We start from the raw sequence: 16,089 nt of genomic DNA on the forward strand, positions 1-16,089 counted from the left end.
TGCTAATGCACCTAAGTGGGAAGGGGCCAGACGTCACCAAGGCTACCTCCGTCCACTATTCCCCACAATTCCAGACTTGGTTCTTTGGGTTTGGGGGGGTGGGGGAAGGAATGGTGAAGGTTTTTGTTTTTGTTTTGTTTTGTTTCTGCATTTTGAGACTGCATCTTATACTTTAACCCAAGGCTGGTCTAGAGCTCCGTGCCTTGGCTTCTAAAAGGCTGGGTTACCGGCGGCAATTTGTGCGGCTTTTACCAGCGCTGTCTTCGTCCAGTCGCTATGGCAGTGTCTCTGGTCCTACGTTCCCAGCTCACACTAGCATCCTGTCACTGCCAAGTGCTTGAACCTAAGAGATTAGGGTCAGCCTGGGCAATGTAATAAACCAGCATGAGGGGTACATTCCTGTAATCCTAGCAATTGTGCAGGTGAGGCAGGAGGATGCATGTGAGTTTGGGGGTCCTCTATTCTGACCCTCATGAGACTTCCACGAAGGAAACAAGACTATAAGCAACTAAGCAGTGAAAACAGGTTCCGAGCCGGCCCGGCATGGTGGTGGTGTACATACATCTGGGAAGCCAGCATTCAGAAAGCAGAGGCACAAGCTGGAAGCAAGTTCCAGGGCAGGCTGGTCTACAAAGCAAGTTCGGAGCCCTCTAGAGGCTGAGGCAGGGACTGCCTGGGCTACATTAAGTTCCTGTTTCAGAAAGAATTGGGGGGGGGGGCGGGGGCAGAGGAGATAGGACGTCTTGTGTAGTGGCGCACACCTTTAATCCCAGGACCTGGGAGACAACAAAAGGCTTTAGTAGCTCTAGACCAGGGTAATACAGTGAGACCCTGCCTAAAACACACACAAACACACACTAACCCATAGAGATGTGGGGTATGTCTTATTTTGCTGTTAATGGAAATTTTCGTGCAAAGTGAAAGAGACAGAAAGGACCCCAGAGTCCCAGGCACCCTCACCCCATTTTCACCCACCATCAAAAGCACCTCATTTATTCAAACAGGTGCTATGCCAGTTTCCCCGATTCACTCAATCTGCGGGTGCTATATCATCAAGGATGGCCCCTCAGATCGACATCAGTGCCCAGAGAGAGAGAGTAAGCATTGAGCAGCAGGAGAAAGTGCAAGATCAAAGGCCTGAGACAGAAGACGGATTGCTGCGCTTGTAGTGCTGGGGATCTGGACCTGATTTTAAAAAAAAAGAAAAAGAAAAAAGAAAAAAAAGGTACCCAGAACCTTGAGAGCCTAGGTACCATGACACGTTCCAGGCATCCCAGCACTAGAGTGAGTTCCCGTCTACCCGGGGAGACTGTGTCTCAGAAACAAAACCAAGCACCGTGTAATGAGACCCCACTGGGGAGTTGTAGGTTGCTAGTGATAAAAGCAGTTCTCTCGAGCACAGTGGGGGATTGTAGCGATGGCTACCTATAGTCAGCATAGAGTTATAGCTCTTTAAAGTCACCTGCAGAAGCTCGGCTTGTGGCCATATACCTGTAATGTCAGCACTCAGCGTTGAAGGTCATTCTCTTTGACCCAGGAGTTAAAGGCTAGCCTGAGCTACATGAGACTCTGCCGTGAAAGAAAGAAAGAAAAAAAAGAAAGAAAGAAAAAAAAAGAAAGAAAAACATTTCAGGAGACTTTCTTCTGTGTGCCACGCAGAAGCTGCTTTGGGCATCTGTGTTAACTATCACCTCTGCCAAGAGGCTTCCATTCTATTCAGCTCCAGTTCAGACTTGCCTTAAAAAACGAGCCCTTGGAAGCCTTTGCAGAACTGGAGCAGGCGCTTCTGGCACCCACAACCCCCTGCTCTCTCTATTACCTCTTCCAGATCTGACCTTTCTAAGCATTAGTCTAATCAAATGTGGCTGGTCTTCCTTAGATTAGGGGGGACCAGGTCGCTGGAAACGGAGGAACGGCGTGTTGCCTGATTCACACGAGACCAATAAAGACCATTCCTGGGTGGCGGGGGGGGGGGGGGGGGGGGGCCGTGGAACGGGTAGTTAGCTCATGAACCGTCCGTAGTTTCAGGACCAGGCTGCCAGGCCACTTCGCTCAAGTCTGCAGTCCCTAAGCGCATGCGCTTTGCTCAAGTGGGCACCCCCCACACACACACACACATACCCCCCCCTCCCCACCTCCCGGCCCCTCTCCCTTCCTCATCCATATGCTAATCACTGCGCTCCGAAGGGCGGCCTCTCCGGGGATATGCAAATCACATCCTCCAGCGCTGGAGTCCTCCCTTTGTCCGCGCTAGGATTATGCAAATGAGCAAAACCTCCAGCCCCCGGGGGATCCGAGCTTTAGGCTTTAGGACCCCCACCTCCCCAGCCCAAGGCATCACCCCCCTCCCGCCCCCCGGCGCTCCCCCCCCACATTTATAACGCGCGCACGCTCGCACACACGCACGCGCCGGTTCTGAAGCTTCTCGACCCTTCGCGCTGCGGACTGTACCAAGTCCAGCGGGGCCGGCAAACCCCCCTTCTCCACCCCCCCACTCATCCCCCCAACCCCCCCACCTCCCCACGCCGGCGCGAGCTCCGCAGCCTGCGCGGCCCTCCGAGCCCTCTTCCCACAGCCAGCCGTGGAGGGGGGGGGGAAATGGTCCGTCTGGCCGCGCACGCGCCCTGAGCGCGCGCCCCGCTTCGCCCTAGCCTCCCTGAAACGCAGGCGCAGTGCCCGGGCGTGCATCCGCTACGGCCGCCGCCGAGCCCGTGCCCAGGGGCCGCCGGCGTCGGTGAGTTGTCCCGGCTTGGGGTGCCGGGGGCATGCTGGGAAGCGGGCGCTACGGCCCAGCTGCATGACGGGAGCCCGCGGCGGCTTGGCGGAGTGACCGAACCCCGGGAGTCATTTTGCTTCTCCCGGAACGAGGCTGCCACAGCTTCGCCTCCCGGCGTGGTTGGGAGCCGGTGGGCCAGGCGTTACGGGCCTGGGGCACTCTGGGAGGGAGGGGTCTGGGATCCTTGGAAGGGGGGGGTCCCCTCCGCCACCACCACCATCCCTTTTTTTTTTTTTTTTTTTTTTGGTCGCACACGCTTTCGCCGAGAAGCCTCACGTGTGGGAGCGTTTCGGTGCTTGGTGGGTTTGTTTGTTTGTTTGTTTGTTTGTTTTTTAATGGTGGTCGTTAAAGGCCCGAGGCATCGTGGGGAAATTGTCACGGGGTATTGTGGGAGCAGATCCTTATTGTTTGGCATCGGCGTGGGGGGGGGTTGTCCTTGTCCCACCCAGCGGTGTGCAGAAAGGTACCCCATTGTGCACACCCTGTGGGGTCGGCTGAGTTTGCAAGGAGGGGTAGCGCCACGCCCAGCTGGCTTTCGCCTGTAGAACTGGGGACCTTCTCCCGGTGTTCACCTGCAAGCGCTGGGGACGTTATCCTATAACCCCTCCCCCCCACCTTGCATCTCCGGAAACCGTTCTGTCGGCGCACAAGATTTCGGTATTGAGGGATGATGATTGCACCTGATACCCGGAACATCCGGAAGGTGCTTCGTTATAACGTGGCTTTTGGAAAGGGATGGTTGTCCCCAAGTAACCCCAGAGAAGTCCTGACGATCCCTGCTGTGAGAGTCCAGTAGAATAACAGTTGAAGCGCGGTGTGGTGTCGCATGCCCGTAATTCCAACGCTCTTGAGGAGGCTGGGCCAGGAGGGTTAGGTATTCTAGGCCAGTTTTTATTTTTATTTGGGGGGTGGGGGGGATTTCGGATCTCAAAGAAAGAAGGGTGAGTTTGAATTTGAGTTTAGAGAGTGAGTAGTCTAGGTACTGCATGGAACATGCATATTAAATATCTAAAATAGAAACGTAACCAGTTGTCAGTTTTGTTTGTGGTTTTTGTATTTTTGGGTTTTCTTTCCTTTTTTTTTTTTTTTTTTTTTTTTTTTGCTAACGTAGAGCTCCAGAAATCGAGGGGCCTACATGCGGCCGATAATCATGAGAGGCCCTCCTTGCCAATAACTAATTCTCTGTCCTTAAAAGCCCTGATCCAGGATCTAGGTGTCTTTAGTAACTAATGCCAGCCCTTCCCTCCAGCAACAACTGCAATTCTCCCGCGCCCCCCCCCCCCCCCCGCTGTGAAAAGATAGTGTGCTTTCCACCACTGTTCGTGTCCCACTGCCTAACATTACAGGCTTTGCAGAGTTTTTTAGTGAGGCTGAGCCAGGTGTGGTCCTCTTCCCTAGTCCCAGCCCCTGGGAAGAAGTTGGAGAATTGCTAGTCCAAGGCCAGCCTGAACTACATCGCAAGCGCCTGTGGCCGAGTGTAAAGGGTACTGCGGTTTAGTCGCACCCTGAATGCCCCCACCCCCACCCCAGGGCCCTCTTGCAGTGTAGCAGAGGGAAGAAATGTGTGCGGGAGGAGAAAATTCCAGGTGGCAAGTGCAGGATGTACAAAGACCCTCCCCTGTCTAGTTATAAAAAGCCTGTATGCACGGCCTCCCCCCCAAACCCCAACCACCAAGTCTGAAGTGGCTGCAAGGATGGGAAAGGGCCACCCACATACTGCAAGTTCTATGAATCCGTTTTTGTTTGTTTGTTTTGAGACAGGGTCTCATAAAGCTCAGCCTGGCCTCAAATTTTGTATAGCCCCGTAATGACCTTTAAGTGCAGATCTCCTGCCAACCTGATTGCAGGTGTGGACTGCCCTGTGTCCGAGCCCTACTGCTGTTCAAAGCATGGCTTTGAATCCTTGTTCAGTCACCAGTCTGGTGATCTTGGCCTTTGGATCACCTGCGGGTACCGTCTGTTCCTCACTTCCTCTCGGGCTTCTAAGGGAGCGGTTTCTATGTGGTTCAGAGTGTACCAGGCAAGGCCTGGAAGCAAGGCTTTGCAGAGCAGGAAACAGCCAAGAGACGTTGGATCTCTGTTGAAGCTCTAACCAGAAAAATGATGGAGTTGAGTGGGGTTCAAACCTAGGCAAGGCTGGGCTGGAGAGATGGCTCAGAGGGTTAAGAGCACCGTTTGCTCTTCCGAAGGTCTGAGTTCAATTCCCAGCCAACCACACGGTAGCTCACAACCGTCTGTAATGAGATCTGGTGTCTTCTTGTGGTGGGCAGGTGCACATGTGGGCAGAATACTGTATAAATAATAAATCTTAAAAAAAAAAAACCTAGGCAAGGCTATCTTTCACAAAAGTAGTGTAGGTTGATGCCTGAAACACACCAGGCGTGGTGGTGCACTTGTGATCCTGGCACTTGAGAGACAGGAAGATCTGGCATTCAAGGTCATTTGAGGCTACTTAGTGACCGTATATCCAGCCTGGGATATATGAGGCTTCTTTTTTTTTCTCTCTCTTTTCCTTTTTTTGTTTTTTGTTTTTTTGTTTTTGTTTTTGTTTTTTGTTGTTGTTTTGTTTTGTTTTGTTTTTTTTGAGACAGGATTTCTCTGTGTAGCCTTGATCGTCCTGGACTCACTTTGTAGACCAGGCTGGCCTCGAACTCACAACGATCCGCCTGCCGCTGCCTCCCGAGTGAGTGCTGGGATTAAAGGCGTGCGCCGCCACCGCCTGGCCTTGAGGTCTCATTTCAAACAAGCAAAAATTGCATCGCTGTAGCTCAGTTGGCAGAGCGCTTGCCTAGCTTGCGTGCAGCCCTAGCATTTGATCTCTAGCACTCGGGAGGTAGGTCAAGGCGATTCAGAAATTCAAGGTCAGCCTAGGGTATTTGAGACTCTTGTCTCATAGAAAGCAGAGCTCTTTGGAACCCTTCCAGGCTAGTGTCTCAGCTGTACCAAGTGTTCTGCGTCCCTAATAGTTAGCGACTCATAACCCTTCACCCGCGGGCCTTTCCTCTTTCAGCCCCAGACCTTCCTAGAGCTACAGGGTTAACGTCTGGCACAGGTGTCTTCTTTCACAGTTATGATTGGCACTCATGCCAGGACTTACCTTTAAATAACCGGGATGTCAGCCAGGGGTAGGGGTGGAATGGCGCAGGCCTTTAACCCCAGCACTCAGGGAGGCAGAGGCAGGCGGATCGCTGTGAGTTCGAGGCCAGCCTGGTCTACAAAGAGAGACCAGGACAGTCAAGGCTACACAGAGAACCCCTGTCTTGGGGTGGGGGGGGGGAAGCAGAAACAAAATAAATAAGTAACTGGGATGTCATCTCTCCTACCGCACTGAATAAAAGCCACGAGGCAGTATGTTGCTCAGATACGGAATTCAAGGCCTCCCGGGAGACAAGGCGTGCAGAACGGAATTCTGTCTGCGGTCAAGACAGAACAGAGGCTATCTTTGCCTCATCCCCAACACGGAGCACACGCTGGTCTTGGAGTGGGGACAAGGGTTTATGTAAAAATTTATTGAGTCACCACAGGCCTTTCCTTCCCTCCCCCCACCCCACCCCCCCGCTTTGTCCAGCACCCCTCTCTATCTGCCAACATCCTGTGTTAAGAGGAGCCTGTGGCTGGAGGTGTGACCGTGGGAGAGCTGGCCAGGGAGGGCCCCTGCCCAGTCGCTGCCCTGTTCCTGTCTCCTGTCCCCCTCCCCTGGCCATGACAGAGACCCGTGAGCCTGCTGAGACTGGAGGCTACGCCAGCCTGGAAGAGGACGAGGAAGACCTTTCCCAGGTGAGGTGGTTTTCGTGGTAAAGCCATGCTCCTCGGCTTGGGTGTGTCCCTGGGTTTGGGTGTGCTCCTGGGCTTGGGTGGTCTTGGTCCTGGTGGGAGCTGGCTTCTCCTGGGGGCTCTCCTGGGTGGGTTCTCCGTCCTTGCTGGAGTGTCTGAGGGCCGTCTCCCTGCTGTGGGGTCTAGAGCGACTGCGGGAGCTCTCCTCGCTGGTAGTTCTAGAACGGCCCCCCTGGCGGTTCCCCTCGCCAGAGATTCTGGATTGGCTCCGCTCTTTCTTCTCGGAGAAGGTTCTAGACTGGCTGTGGGCCGAGTCTGTGCTGGAGCCTCTAGACTGGCTGTTTCCACTCTCACTGCTAGACCTACTAGCCTAGACCCCCTGTGACCTTTCTTCCTGAGGGTTCTTGACCTGCTGTGCCCTCTCTTCTTGCGACTGCTGGACCGGTGGTGGCTTTTCTCCTCGCTGGAACTCCTAGACCACACTCGGCTTCTTTCCAAAGTTCTCTGAGAGCTGTGACTTCTCCCCTGGCTGCGGTTTCTGGACTCACTTTTTGTCATCTGGGTGGGCGTGCCCCTCCGGGTACGACTTCTAGCCCTACTGCGATTTCTCTTGCTGCTGTGACTTCTCGACCGGCTGTGGGTCCTCTTGTGACTGTGACTTCTGGACCGTCTGGGGGTCCTAGAGCGGCTGTGGCTTCGGGTCCTGCTGGGGGTCCTAGAGTGGCTGAGGCTTTGGGTCCTGCTGAGGCTTCTGGCCCGCTTGAAACTCTGGCTCACGCCGGACATGTCAGTCAGATCCGTCTGGGTGTGAGTCGCCTGCTCCTTGCTGGGGGAAGTCACCTGGCTAATAGCTCCTGGCTCTCCTGGATGCAGTGGGAGATTTGCCAGGGCTCTTGAGGGCCGTCCTGTTCGGGCTGTAGCTCTTAGCCCTACTGGGGGTTGCAGGTAGCCTAAGCTGCTCATGCCTGAAGCTTCTGGAAGCTCGAGACTCTTTTCCTGGTGCGTGTTTCTAGGCTGGCTAACACTCCTTTCCTGGGTGCTGGTCCTAGGCCGGCTGTAACTCTTGCCTCGGCTCTCTTTGCGCTGGGAAGTAGGGGCCTTCGCGTTTTTGGCCACAGCTGGTTTGGCAGAATGGGTCCTCTTTCTGCTAGGAGTGCCGGTCCTGTGTGGGGACATCTTGGAGCCCTGGCTTCCCTCCTGCCTGGTGTCCTCCCCCGGCTGTGGTGTGCCTCTCCGCTGATGCCTTCCCACACTTCCAGTCTTGCCTCCCTTCCTGCTCTTGCTGGTCGTCCTGGCCTTGGTGTCCGTCCTCACCTGACTGGATGTCATAGTCTTGCTGCGGCCTTGGGACCTGCTGCTGGGCCGGGTTGAAGGGGCTGTCTTGGTACCAGCTGATCTGGTAGATTTAGAACTACTCGGGCTCATTAGCAAGTTAGGGGACTTGGGGTCCCCGAGGAGCTGTTGGGTACCGCTGTTTTGGTGCTCTTCAGGGGAGTCGGAGGTGTGGGAGCCTTGGGAGCCATGCTGGGCTTGGAGGATCTCTTTGATGGAGAATGCATGGCGAGTGCAAAGGGCCTGAGCGCCTGGGAGAACTGGCAAGAGATTGGTAGCAAGGACAACCACCAGATGGCTCATCACAAGCCACCCCATGAAGTCATAGTGGGCTGTGAGGTCAGAGGTGAAAGAAGGTTAGGGCCCTGGCACAAGGCTTGGATGGAGCCTGTGGGCAAATGGAATCGCAGCCACTCCCGACTCAGCAGGGCTGAGCGAGCTAGCTGGAGCTGGCCTTACCAAGGGCCTGCCTGGGGGACTCCTCGGGCCTAGGGGATGATGTTGCCAGGGTGGGCAGGCTAGGAGCAGCCCAGGGAGAGACACTGACAACCTTGAAGGGGCCAGGGAGGCGTCATAAGAGAAGGTGACACCCAGCTGGGCCTCACAAAGGGAAGAGTACAGAAGGGAGCCTCACACGGAGAGGCCTGGACCCGGGGGGGGGGGGGGGGGAGTGGGAGTGGGGGGGCTCTTGAGCATGGGTTCACCATCAGTTACGTCCCCCTGCCAGACGAAGGTGGGAACCCCAAGATCAGGTCTACCTTGAGTTCCTAAGCTGATGAGGGAGACAGAACGGGGGTTGGGGGGTTAGGGGGGTGGGGGAGGTTGGGCCACTAAGGTAGTGGCAGCGCTGGGTCCTAAAGCCTGACTAAGGAAGAGCCAGGCATAGTGTAGTTCAGTTGCGGAGAGACCTTAGGCCTCAGGGTGTGTCTGTGGAAGATGGCAGCAGAACCAGTCGGTGACAACAACGAGGCAGTCCTGAGACTGGGAGGGATGCACAGTGGACACTGGGGCCCTGCTCTAGGGTTGGGGAGGGAACTGGGCATGGACGCCACAGCCCTGGGGCTCACAGAGGGGACAGCGGAAGGGCAGTAGAAGACAAGAGACAACATGTGGGAGGCCAATATCCATCCCACAGATGCTGAGCATGCAGAGGGCCCCCCCCCCCCAACAACCACCACTCCTCCTGGGGACAACTAACTGGGGTGCAGTTGATTGGACTGCAGGACAACCTAAGGCCCCTAGGGCAAGGGCAGTGCTGGGGAGGGCGGCGGGGAGCCAGTGTGTTACCAGCAGAGCCTGAGGCGGCGGGGAGCCCATGGTGTCTGGTGAAGGCGGGTGACGAGGTCAGAGGGGCCCCTGAACACCTCTTACCACTGTGGGGATGTGAGTGAGGACAGAAACACCCATGCTGTGGGGCAGGACGGATGTAGAGGGAGGGTGTTGTCACAGTCCTGTGGGCGCTTCCTCCCAGAGGCCCGTTCCAGTGTGGCTGAAGCGCCATCTTAAGGACGGCAAGCTCCTTGACGGTGGAGACACCAGCCCCTCGTGTGTACACAGACAGGCTGCTCATGTCTACATCATGTCACGATTTTTCTTGTTTCAAAGCTTTTTTTTTTGGCTTTTCGAGACAGGGTGTCTCTGTGTATGTAGCCTTGGCTGTCCTGGACTCGCTTTGTAGACCAGGCTGGCCTCGAACTCACAGCTATCCGCCTGCCTCTGCCTCCCAAGTGCTGGGATTAAAGGCGTGTGCCACCACGCCCGGCTTGTTTCAAAGCTTTTGCTATGCTTTATTTATTGATTTAATGAGGGTGGGAACACCCTCCCGGTACCAGGAGCGGAGGTCACAGGACAACTATTGGGAGTTGGTTCTTTTCCTCTGCTCTGTGGGTCCTGGGAATCAAACTCAGGTCATCAGGCTTTTCTGCAAGCTTCTTTACCACTGAACCCTCTTGCCACCCCAAGCCCAAACTTGTCTATATGCACTTTCTGCTCTAAAATTACAGTAATATGTCTATACTTAAAATTGAGCATTTTTCCTGACTTGTATATTGACATGGATATTATCTGTATTCCCAGAAGTTGGAGGCTGAGGCATCATGGTGGAATTCATACATGTGTATATATATACATACATGTGTATGCACATGGTAGGGGGGACATATATGTTCTATCTTCTAAAAACAAAAAAGAAGAGCCAATTATAGTGGTGCTGGCCTGTAATCAAGCTTTTGGGAGGTGAAGGCAGGAAGATCAGGACTTCAAGGCCAACTCTAGGCTTCATGAGAACCGGTCCCCCCTCCCCCTAAAAAAAGGTGGGGGTAGCCAGGCTTTAATCCCAGCACTCGGGAGGCAGAGGCAGGTGGATCTCTGTGAGTTCGAGGCCAGCCTGGTCTACAAAGCTAGTCAAGGACAGCCAAGGCTGCACAGAGAGACCCTGTCTTGAAAAAAAAGGGGGGGGGGAGGGTGCTGGAGAGATGAGTAGGTGAAATGCTTGCTGTGAAAGCATGAATAGAGAGGTTTGGATCCCCAGCACCAGGTAAAGCCTAGCGTGGTCTCTGCCCTGGAAATGCCACCGCTGGAAGGCCCAGACAGAGGGGCTTGGGGTTGGCCCGTCGGATTAGTCAAATTGGTGAGCTCTGGGCTTCGTGAGTGACACCATCTAAAAAGTAAGACAGCGGCCGGGCGGTGGTGGCACACGCCTTTAATCCCAGCACTCGGGAGGCAGAGGCAGGTAGATTGCTATGAGTTCGAGGCCAGCCTGGTCTACAAAGGGAGTCCAGGACAGTCAAGGCTACGCAGAGAAACCCTGTCTTGGGGGGGGGGGAGGATGTAAGATGGTAAGTGGTGAAAGGAAACATCACCAACACCAATTTACTACTTAGCTACCTATTCCGACGGTTGGTCTTCCTGGAATGGTGCAGTGCAGGCTAGGTAGCTCTCTGTGGTAGACTGTGTGACTGTAAGTGAGTAGGCCAAGGAACTGCTCTCTGGCTTGGTTTCCATGTTGGCCCGGGTGTTGCCGTAAGGGCTGTGTGAGCCCACGCGTTCTGTCTTTGCCGCCCACCCCATCCCGGATGCCCAACTGTCTCCTTTGTATTTTGAGGCAGGCTCCCATTCTCCCTAAGCCAGCTGGCCTTGGAGCTTGCAGTGATTCCCCTGCCTCAGCCTCCTTGAGTACTGGCATCACAGACAACAGACGCTGCTCCCGCCAGACACACGGACACATCGCATCTGTGTTGTGCCAAGCTATCCTGCCCGCACAGTGAGCTTGCGTGGGGCTCAGAGGCCAGCTGAACACAGCCCTGATGCCATGTCTCTCCACCTGCCCCAACAGGCCCAGAGCATTCTTCTGACTCTGAATACACTCTTTCAGAGCCTGACTCTGAGGAGGAGGAGGAGGAAGAGGAAGAGGAAGAGGAGACCACCGATGACCCCGAATATGACCCCGGCTACAAGGTGAAACAGCGCATAGGTGGGGGCAGGGGAGGCCCATCCCGCCGGGCCCCCCGAGCGGCCCAGCCTGCTGGTCCACCCACACAGCCCTGTCAGCTCTGTGGCCGATCACCGCTGGGGGAGGCCCCACCGGGTACCCCGCCTTGTCGACTCTGCTGCCCTGCAACAGCAACCCAAGAAGCCCCAACCTCTGAAGGCAGGGCTCTTGGGGAGGAAGAAGAGGAACCTTCTCGCACTGGGGAGAGCCAGCCAGCAGGGCACGATGACGAAGAGGAGGAGGAGGAGGGCATCTACCACTGTACAGAGTGTGAGGACTCCTTTGACAACCTCGGGGAGCTGCATGGCCACTTCATGCTGCATGCCCGGGGCGAGGTGTAGGTAGGGCCGCTAAGGGAGCTGGTAAGAGGGGTAGGTGGGGGCAGGGGGTCTGAGGAAGCTGGAAATGGGGGCTGGGGGGTCCCACCCCTCTGTTGTCTTAGCAGTAGATGTGTGAAGGGCAGAATAAAAGCCAGATTCTGTGGGCTGGCCCAACGTGTGTTTGAGCTGCACGTGTGTGGTGTGTGACTGAGCACGGTGGGCGTGGTCTACACCAGCATCTCTGCCTCCACCCGCTGCTTGCCAGGATCACTCACAGGCAACCACCCTGGTTTTATGTGGTGCTGGGGGGGTTAAACCCGGGTCTCTGAGCAAGCGAGGCAGGCACTCTATCAACTGAGCTACACCCTCAGCCCTTTCCGTTTGGTTTAGTTTTTCTCCTGAGACAAAGTTTGGCTGGCTTTGAATTTGTCTCTCTTGCCTTAGCCCTGGAATCACAGGCACAAAGCCACCATACTTAGCTAGGAGTTCTGAGGTTGAGGCCACCCCTAAAGCTTGAGCCTCCCGCCCCCCAATGATCCACCCTGGGTGCCCTGCCTGGCTCTTGCTGGTAGAGCCTGCAAGAAGTGCCTGACAGTGTCACAGGCCACTCCCCTCACAGTGCCTCTGCTGGAAAGTCAGTTGCATGCTTGCAGTCAACTGCAAAGAAGCCTGGGAAAGGCTGGCTAGCCTCTCCCCTCAGAGCGGAAGTGGTTTGCAGGGGCCATGAAAGCCACGAGTATTTTAACACCACATCACCTGCTCTGCTGAGGGCCACCATTAACATGGTGACGGGCTCCCCCTGTGACTCCTAGGTGTCTAGTGCCTTGCCAAGGGCGTTATCTCTATGGAGTCAAGGAATCCAGGAACTCAAAGTAGAGCTGCGTTATGATCCCAGTGGCCTATCACAGCACTGCTTGCATTAGCTGGGCCCCTTGGAGAACTGGACCCTCTAACAAACAGTTTTGAATACCTCCCTTGTGCTAAGCATAGTAAATGCACCATTAAATTAGATGCCTGCGTGTGTAGTACCCAAGGTGGCCCTAAGAGGGCGCCAGATTCCCTGGAACTGCACTTAACAAGCTGTTGTGAGCCTGCCACTGGGCTTGGTTGCTAGAAACTGAACTTGGGTCCTCTGCAAGGGGAGCAGGGACTCTTCACCAGTGAACCATCATAGCTCACGTGAGCCCTATGGGGTGGACATGAAGCTAAGTAAAATAAGATGCCACGCATCTTGGGTGAAGCTATCCTAGTCACTGTTCTGTCATTGTGAAGAGACACCATGACCAAAGTAACTCTTTTATTTTCTTTGATTTCCGAGGCAGGGTTTCTCTGTGTAGCCTTGGCTGTCCTGGACTCACTTTGTACACCAGGCTGGCCTTGAACTCACAGCGATCTGCCTGCCTCTGCCTCCCAAGTGCTGGGATTACAGGCGTGCGCCACTGTGCCTGGCTCTAAGGCAACTCTTAGAAAAGAAAGCCGTTATCATGGCGGGACCGTGGTAGCAGGCAGGCCTGGTGCTGAAGAAGTAGATGAAAGCTATATCCTGATTCTAGGCAGAAGGCAGAGGGACACAGACAGACAGGAGGGACAGACAGACAGGAGTAACAGACACTGGGCTTGGCATTGGGTTTTTGAGCCCTCAAAGCCAGTCCCTAGTATAGTGACACGTTTGCTCCAACAAGGCCACACCTCCTAATCCTTCTAATCCTTTCAAACAGTGCCATTCCCTGGTGACTAAACATTCAAATAGATGAGCCTGTGGGGGCCGTTCTCATCCAAACCACCCCAATGGGGCTGTACTTTTAAATCTCCTAATCCCACCTGCATGGAAGGAGGCATTTGTGCACAGAGTGAACCGTGTTCTGGGCTCGGCAAGGCGGGATCCCATCTGGGATAGATAAGGAAGGCCAGGATCGCCTGAGGTTGAGGCTAGCAGAGGGCCCACGCAATACGGCCTTCTGGAAACATGGGTGTTAATGATACTAGGTGATTCCGGCTCGACATCCCCGCACGCTGAAGGCTGTGTCAGGTGAGTGAGAGAGTTCAAGGCCATCCTAGGCTTAAGAGAGTGATGTCCCTTTCTCAGAACACACACACACACACACACACACACACACACACACACACACACACACACAGAAGCCAGGCTCCTCCTTTTGAGATAGGAAACACTAATTCACAGAAGCCTGGCACCAAAGCTGCTTTGAAAATAGAAGGCTGATTATAATGATAGCTCCCATTTACCCAGCATTTACCGTCGCCAAGCACTGCTCTGAGGCGCTTTACACGTGTTGGCTCGTAGAAACTTGGCAGGCAGGAGCTTCTAGGAACAGGACCGTAATTACCAGGACAGCATCCTGAGGCCCATGCTCACAGTGGACTGGGAGACCACCATCCATGCCCTGCAAAGTCTTGGGAACCTTGACATCTGAGGGGTGTGAGGAGTGTACCTGACCAGGCCACTGTCTGGGGAGAGCACCTGTCAAATTATGGTATTAGTTGGGGCCGTTTCTAATAACCTGCCCTAGCTCCCAAACAGTTGATACTGAGACCCGTGAGATTTATACAAGTTTAAGCACTCTAGCTGGGCAGGTAGTCATCTATTCTAACCCAGTTGTGCTAGTGTGCCTACTTCCCAGCCACGTGCCCGTTTGCCATCTCAGTCTCAACTTGGCCGCTGCCATAACTGTCTTCATGGCAAACTCCTGCTTGTCTTCCTCATGGCTGGCGCGCTCTCTCTTCCTCCCTCCCTCTCTCCTCTCGTTCTGTCTCTTCTCTCTCTCTCCTCCCCTTCTCTCTCTCTCCCAGCTTCTTTATATGAGATTCTTCATAGAAATGACAGCGCCCAGCCATGTGTGTTGGCACACACCTTTAATGCATGTGAGAGACAGAGACAGGTGGATCTCTGTGAGTTCGAGGCCAGCCTAGTCTACAAAGCCAGTCCAGGGCAGCCAAGGATACACAGAGAAACCCTATCTTGAAAAACGAGAGAGAGAGAGAGAGAGAGAGAGAGAGAGAGAAAGAGAGAGAAAGAGAGAGAAAGGAAGGAAGGCAGCATCTGGATACACAGTGCACATCCTACAACAAACACTGGAGGTGGAAACACGGTTTTCCCCAGGTGCCGGAAGGGAAGGTTTCAATGCCGTAAAACTGGTGCCTTGGAGAAAAAAAAAATGATGGCCAGATGACTGCACACCCATTTCCCCATTTATCACCCCAGCAAAAGAGCTCCAGGTTAGCCCTGCCACACGTCTACACACACCAGGCCGAAGTGGCATTTCCATGTGAGAATTGCTGTCCAGACTCAAACAGGTCTGAGAAGGTGAAGCCAGCAGTTGGACAGGGGCCGGGTGAGCACTTAACGGTGAAAGGTCAAGTGATCTTGGTCCTGAGGTCTCTGAGGCAGCTTCTTGTTTTGTTAGTGTGAAGGCAGCCAGACAGTAAACAGTTGAGTCCAAGTGTGTTCCAAAACTTTATTTGTAAAACCAAGCAACATGCTTGAACTGGACATAGTTTGTAAGATGCCTGTCTTTTGCTGTGAATTCTCCTGTATAGGACAAAAACCTAAAAGAACAGTGGCTTAATTAAGGCAAAGTTTCTATTTCTCTCTTACATAGTAACAACGTCTATGAGGGTAACAGTGGCCCAGGCTCCTACTGTCTTATTGCTCTGTCATCCTTTTGGTTTTGTTTTGCTTTTGTTTTTTCCAGACAGGGTTTCTCTATAAAGAAGCCCTTGCTGGCCTGGACTCACACTGTAGACCAGGCTGGCCTGGAACTCACAGAGATCCACCTGCCTCTGCCTTCTATGTGCTGGGATTGAAGGCGTGCGCCACCACCACTTGGCTGCCCTACCAGTCTGTGCTGCTTTTGTGCTCATGGTGAAGATGGCTGGGTAGCCATATCCACCTTCCACTTAGAAATGAAGAGGAAAGGTAAGTCTCTTTTCCACACTTGGGGACTCTACCCAGGAGTTTTGTCAGAACTCAGTCACAAGGCTACAGCTAGCTGCAAGGGAGTCTGGAAAATGTGGGGGTTTTTTGTTTGTTTGTCTCATTAAAATTTGAGAGACAGCAATCATTTCTTTTCTTTTCTTTTTTTCCTTTCCTTGTTTGTTTGTTTGTTGTTTTGAGACAGGGTTTCACCATGTAGCCTTGGCTATCCTGGACTCGCTTTGTAGACCAGGCTGGCCTCGAACTCACAAAGATCCGCCTGCCTCTGCCTCCCGAGTGCTGGGATTAAAGGCGTGCGCCACCACCGCCCGGCTGAGACAGGGATCATTTGTACCACAACCACGTCACCTGTGGGCTTTTAAAATATTCCTCGGGTGGTAATAAAGGCTTAGTGGGGCCCATTCCCAGGGCATGGGTAATGATGCTCTGCCCCCTAATGGCCGCT

At 54.1% G+C, this 16,089-nt stretch overlaps 2 protein-coding genes across 3 annotated transcripts; one reads left to right on the top strand and one right to left on the bottom strand.

Moving 5' to 3' along the window:
* Window positions 1–6,417: 6,417 nt before the first annotated feature.
* Window positions 6,418–11,777, top strand: ZNF428 (zinc finger protein 428). Of its 2 annotated transcripts, none has more exons than XM_084771446.1 (2): window positions 6,418–6,551; window positions 11,214–11,777. In XM_084771446.1, exons 1-2 carry the CDS (start codon window positions 6,479–6,481, stop codon window positions 11,711–11,713), a joined length of 573 nt encoding a protein of 190 aa, XP_084627572.1. In that variant the 5' UTR covers window positions 6,418–6,478; the 3' UTR covers window positions 11,714–11,777. The 2 variants fall into 2 exon arrangements, with proteins under 2 accessions (XP_084627572.1, XP_084627573.1); XM_084771447.1 differs by having other exon boundaries at window positions 6,424–6,551; window positions 11,253–11,776.
* On the bottom strand, window positions 6,557–8,487 carry SRRM5 (serine/arginine repetitive matrix 5; the record flags this gene model as incomplete). The annotated part of the gene is made up of 1 exon (XM_084770084.1): window positions 6,557–8,487. A coding segment is annotated over exon 1 (1,644 nt), but the record flags the coding sequence as incomplete, so codon positions are not given.
* Window positions 11,778–16,089: the final 4,312 nt, after the last annotated feature.

Source organism: Acomys minous (assembly GCF_964271855.1).
Source record: "Acomys minous genome assembly, chromosome: 20".
NCBI classification, from domain to species: domain Eukaryota; kingdom Metazoa; phylum Chordata; class Mammalia; order Rodentia; family Muridae; genus Acomys; species Acomys minous.

What these genes read in the sequence shown, in the direction of transcription:
- ZNF428 (XM_084771446.1), top strand. Translation starts at nt 6,479, where the DNA reads ATGACAGAGACCCGTGAGCCTGCTGAGACTGGAGGCTACGCCAGCCTG. An exon ending in GGACGAGGAAGACCTTTCCC is followed by an intron (nt 6,552 to 11,213) that starts AGGTGAGGTGGT and finishes CACCTGCCCCAA; the next exon opens with CAGGCCCAGAGCATTCTTCT.